At 37.3% G+C, this 5,620-nt stretch overlaps 1 protein-coding gene across 1 annotated transcript; it reads right to left on the bottom strand.

Annotated features, from left to right (window-relative positions):
• Positions 1-1,056: 1,056 nt before the first annotated feature.
• Positions 1,057-4,970, bottom strand: LOC141784286 (solute carrier family 22 member 7-like). Its single transcript, XM_074662070.1, has 10 exons — positions 4,590-4,970; positions 4,399-4,502; positions 3,556-3,710; positions 3,287-3,455; positions 3,061-3,184; positions 2,624-2,733; positions 1,782-1,996; positions 1,585-1,693; positions 1,253-1,459; positions 1,057-1,158 (listed from the first exon to the last, which is right to left on the bottom strand). Exons 1-10 carry the CDS (start codon positions 4,968-4,970, stop codon positions 1,110-1,112), a joined length of 1,623 nt encoding a protein of 540 aa, XP_074518171.1. The 3' UTR covers positions 1,057-1,109.
• Positions 4,971-5,620: the final 650 nt, after the last annotated feature.

Here is a 5,620-nt window from a genome sequence, read left to right as displayed (position 1 = left end):
TTCACGTAGCTTCAGCAGGCTGGAGGCAGTGGGTGTGTGCTGCGGCTGGCACTGACGAAAATTCCTGCAGACCCTTCCTTTAAGAACCCAAATCAGAAATGTTGATGTCGCCCAAGATTGAAAAAATAAAACCATCATGAGTCCTTTAAATATCCACAAAGATGAACTAGTTACAATAATAAACAACTCCACAAACATGAATACTAAATTTATGTTAAGTGTTTTTATTCATTTTAATCAAAGCCTCATTCACAAAATAGACATACAGAGGGCCCCCAGCTGACTAAGAATTGTTCACACTTGTAGAAAGCACAATAAACCAGTTACAATATACTAAAGACACAGCTACATTTCCCTTAAAGCTATTATTCTGAGGGACATTATCATGTAAGGATATACAGAAATGAAGCTACTTATGCTACCTACTGCTGCTGCTGCTAAGTATGACTGTGATGTCGAAGGTCAACAGACATCCACATGGCTACATGTCAAAATGTTTTCATGGCTTCTTTTGTGCAGGAAGTTATCTGGTTATGTTGTTGCAATTTACTGACTTATATAATGGTAAAGAGCTAGGACGGAGCTAACATAAAGGTAAGTGCTGCTAGTCCTTAGTGCAGGTGATTGAGGTACAGCTCATCACACATTATAAAATGTTTTATGTGTTTACAAAACTTAATAACAGTTAAAGAAAGTAGTGTGTTCTAAATTCAGGTCCCCAGTTTATGTGAACTGTGATTGTTGGATGAGGCAGAGTTGTAAGGCTGGGGGGTTCCAGCTCTGTTTGAGTGGTAAAATGATACATGAAGATAGTTTAATATCCGTCAAACGTTGCATTTTTTCATTGTTCCATCAGAGCATGTTGATGTGGTGACATAGGTCATACAAGGAGGAATTAGATACCAGAGCAACAGAGGTTGACATTAATTGTCTTTTTTTCACTCTACCTTCTTTTCTGATCCTTTTTGTTATTCTTGTGAAAATTATTCATTCTTGAAAATATCTAATGATGACTGAAATATTCCAATGATTGTGCTGTCTTATTTCCAAATTTTGCATCGTAAAAGACAACCACCACTGAGATTCTCTGCAACTCAGGAGATCAGTCATTATACATATTGAGGGTTTTTTTCTTCGGATGGGGAAATTGATCTCCTTCTGAAACAAAAACAGACATTTTTTGGTCATCAAAATCTTAAAAAATTATCTTTGTGATCAAATTTTGAATCAACACAAGTTAAGGTGTCAATACCTTGTCTGTTCCACATCTTCAATTGTCTCTGGTAAACGAACGTTAGTTGTCTCAGGAAGACAAGAAGCTGATAGCCCACCAGCAAAAGCCACCAGGGTGAAAATGGTACTCGGCAAATGACCCCACACTTCTTCAAGAACCAGGATGAGAGGTGATACCGACACACCAAATCGAGCTATGAACGAGCAGTAACCCAGTCCATTTTGCCTGTGTGGACAAACATACACAAGATCAGTGCAGCAAGAGGTTACCAGGTCATACCACTACAATTCCCATCTTGGGGGAATTTTTGGTGTGCAAACAATAAGTTCTGCATACAGTAGTTTACTGACCTCATTACTGTGGGATAAAGCTCTGTTGTGTACAAAAACACAGTTGTAAAAGCTGCCTCTGCACACGTCTTTCCCAGAGCTCCCACAGCAGTCCTGATCGCCCCCTTATCTGTTCAAGAAAGGAAGCAGTGAATAACTCTTTGATGTTAGAGCATGTATCAAAAACAAGTAAAGGTAAGAACATAAGAGTTGATCACCTGAAGGGATAAACATGTTGCAGAGGATGCACACTCCGGTTAAAAAGAGTGTTCCTGCCTGATTCAGCCGACGACCAAGCCTATCCAAACTGAGGTATATGAACAATTTTGCTGGAACTTCAGAAGCACCGTAAATGAACTGCGTAAGGTAAATGTCTACACCAAATCCAGTTACATTCAAGCTGATTCCATAATATGTACAGGTAACTGCAAACCTGTGAAAGAGAGAGAAAATGTTGCTTTTTTTCAATTTGACCTGCAGGAATCGTTGACTTGAACTTTCAGTGTCTCAAAGTGAAACTGCTGTTTTAAGTAACAAGTTAATGGTGCATGCAGATGTGTAAGAGAACCATACTATGGTTGCCTACGCATCCCTGCACTGTCACCAATGCTGGCTTTGGAGCTGTGCTGTGATATTTAAAGTGGAGGACACAACATCCTCGATTTCCAAATAGAAGGTTTCATTTTTAAACTTCAGATTACAGAATATTTTTCTTGATGCCTTATTTCATTTTACTTAGGCTGAGGTGTTATGAGGTTGGTAGTGTTTCTGGATCATGTTTATTAAGGTTTAGGTCTGTAAGGTTTTGATCAATGCAAAGACATATTTTGCTCACAAGCAATTATTTCAGAAGTGATTTTGAGCCAATGCAGTGATTTCCACTTCAGAGTGATGCATATTTTTCTCTGCAGAGCTACCTGGTCTTTTTTTTATTACAAATGTTATCTTGTCACTACTTGCACTTTCTCAACCTTTTGAACACACATGTCCAACATTTTTAAAACATGAGGTTACAAAATAATTGTTTATTCTCTAGGGCAAAAACCCTAAATGTAAATACCACACAATGCCAGTTAGAAGAGCAACCCTCTTCATCCTGGGGGTCCTGAAGAGGTCCAAATATGAATATTTCCTTTTGTCATCCTCTACAAGAATTACTTTGGAAAGAACCTTTAGAACATAAAGGAAAATTGGTGAGATTTAAAATAAGCATTAGCAACAGGATAGAAATGATCAGAACAAAGAATATCTAAAAATTATTGCCAAATTATTTTATGTTATGTTTATTTCATTCTTAATCACCCAATGTCTTCACGCCCAAAGCCTTTAGATGTACATTTGTGAATATACATGTATATATATATATATATATATATATATATATATATATATATATATATATATATATATATATATATATATATATATATGGTAAACAGAAAATGCTTTCTATTATCAAGAAAGTAAATAAGTATTGGTTAATTTGAAAGAAATTACCTCAGGCTTAAGATCAGCCATAAATTGCTCTCTGCCATTCATTTGTGCACACTTGCTCAGGTAAAAATGAGCTCTTTGGACCTTTCCGTTACTTATCAGCCATCTGGCAGATTCAGGAAGCCACCTGTGACAAACATATCACATGTTAACTCGAGATTTCTCATCTAGTTACTCTGCTCACGTGAAAACAAATAAAGCCATAAGTCAGCTTTCATTTTGCTCTTACCACCAGGTGGCCATTGCCAGAAACAGTGGAGTGGTTAATACAGCTGTCAGGTACCTCCAGTCTCTCACAAAGTAAGCGATAACAGGCAGAAAGCAAGTACCACAACTCCAGTCCAGGCTCATCAAAACACCCACAGCAGTGCGGTGCTTGATGTCCACCCATTCAATGCCTGAAAAACAGCTGATATTTCAGATTAACTAAAACAATCTTAGTGTTGCAACTTTTGGGTTCTTTTTAGAAATCACTGTTCATCAAATTATATAACTCACACAGGACAATGGTGATAATGCTTATTCCTGATATTCCCACTCCTGTACAAAACCTCAGGACGGCAAACATGGCAAAATTGTAAGACAGAGCACTGGCGTATGCAAAGATGGTGGTTAAAATGTAGGACACGAGAAGAATCCTTTTTCTTCCAAACCTGGAGAGAAAAACAATTAGAGGTAAATCTCAAGACTACATCATGTACCACACTCCATTTAATGTATTCTTTGGGTAATATTTTTCTTATAGGGAAGACAGGAAAGGATGATCATTGTATTTGGTTTAATCTTTGATAGGAACTGTTAGGGTAAATATTCAATCAGGCTTACAAAGGATCAAGTTAATTGAGGATCATCTTAGTCTATTCAAACAAGAAGTACTGAATCTACATCTGTCTTTGACACATTAATACACTGCACACGTTTAAGAAATCAGTATATTCCCCTCAGAACAGGGATTTCATTTTTAAAAACAATGCCTCATCGGGCTGGTAATTTCAATGCATACTTGAAAAACTAGAGGGGAAACTTCGTAAATAATTCTTAATTCTATAAAGCTGTGGTTAAAAATTGTGGTTGGAGAACATTTTGGTACTTTTTCCACAGCATGTTTTCCCATTAACTTGTAAATTAGTATCATTGGAAGGTAAAAAATAGCAGCAATAATGCTCTGTGTCAGATGTGAGATTTTCTGCAACTATACTTCATGCAGTAGTGTTAAAATGATCTATAAATGATTATTACAAATAATAATAAAAAAACAATAATAAGAACACTTATAATACAAACTGCACAGGTATGAATTAGAGATATAAACCTATCCCTATGATTTAAATACTTGAAAACCTGTCACTGAGATATCCAAACACTGCTGCTCCAATCATGACCCCGATGAAGAAAATGGTGGCAGTGGTTCTGTTTGCTCTTCTATTATCACAAACCAGATCCCACTGTGGAAAATGCAGACATCACACAGAAAAGTCAAGCTCATAGTGGCTACTTATGGGAATGGTAAATTGCAAAGAAATCAACCTCACATCTGTGGCCAGAGTAGATATGAAAGTGGAGTGGTCATACACCCATCCATTCTGGCACGGCACTGTGGGTAGCTCAGTGATGTTGGAGGAGTTGAAGAGCAGATGATACTGAGGCTCTGAATACATCTGACAGGAGCTCGGAGTCCCATCCTCCTGCACAGGAATACTCACAACAAGCCGCTCTGCCTGGGATAAATTCTTGAAAATACCTCCATCATCCAGAGAGCTGGTGTTGCAGTGGTGAGGAGTATATGCAGCAAGAAAATTATTGGCTAAAAAGTGAAAAGGCAAAGTAATGCGAGGAATCACCATCAAGAGGATGGTCATCAGCTGGAATCTCCCAAAGCCATTCACCTCTGCAAGCATATTATCAAACTTCATCTTCTTAATTGATGATGCAACACGTCTAATTAAGACAAGAGCTTTGAGAAAAACAGCATGCAACCTTAAGAACACACTTTGCGCAAAAGGCACTCACAAGGCTTTGCACACAGTTTACTGCTGTTGGTCAATGGTCAGCTAAGGGAATGTGAATGTTTAAAGAAATGCTGTAACTCAAAAAGGCAAAATTAATATTTAATGAATACTGAAGGTAAACAAGTGAGCTTGTGGAGGACAATTCACTTCAGTTTTTTCAAACCAAAGAAAGAAAACACGATATGTAATTCTCCCAACAGTTGAAACAACAAATCACCCAATACTGACACTGAGTCTAAAGGAGGTTTTTACCAGGGCATCAAAATTACCAGAGTATCAACCCTGTTTTATAGGATTCACATAGATCACACATCAGACAACAAAAACTTGATTTTGGTTTCAAGCTTAGTAAATCTTTTCTCTATCAGACAACACTGACCAAGGTAATCATTGGAATCTGTAATGGGGCTGATTTGTTTGTTATAACTCAAGTCCACAAATATTAACAATATCAATTGCAGAAATAAGGTGCATTCTAATAACGTATAACCTTTCATGGAGTTCTTCAAGCATGTTAAAGTTATTTGATGTGTGCAACAGTAGTTATGACCACA

The sequence above is a fragment of the Halichoeres trimaculatus genome, unplaced genomic scaffold, assembly GCF_033239565.1.
Source record: "Halichoeres trimaculatus isolate MK-OKI-2021-1 unplaced genomic scaffold, fHalTri1.1 fHalTri1_scaffold_2, whole genome shotgun sequence".
Taxonomy (NCBI): Eukaryota; Metazoa; Chordata; class Actinopteri; order Labriformes; family Labridae; genus Halichoeres; species Halichoeres trimaculatus.
The sequence above is the reverse complement of the archived record's forward strand: the minus strand, read 5'-3'. Positions and strand labels throughout refer to the sequence as shown.

Excerpts from the sequence above, each read along its gene's own strand:
- LOC141784286 (XM_074662070.1), bottom strand. The coding sequence starts at position 4,970 with ATGAAGTTTGATAATATGCTTGCAGAGGTGAATGGCTTTGGGAGATTC. Across the intron at positions 4,503-4,589 it reads TATCTACTCTGGCCACAGAT|TGGGATCTGGTTTGTGATAA; the intron begins GTGAGGTTGATT and ends CATTTTCCACAG. Across the intron at positions 3,711-4,398 it reads TTTGGATATCTCAGTGACAG|GTTTGGAAGAAAAAGGATTC; the intron begins GTTTTCAAGTAT and ends TTTTCTCTCCAG.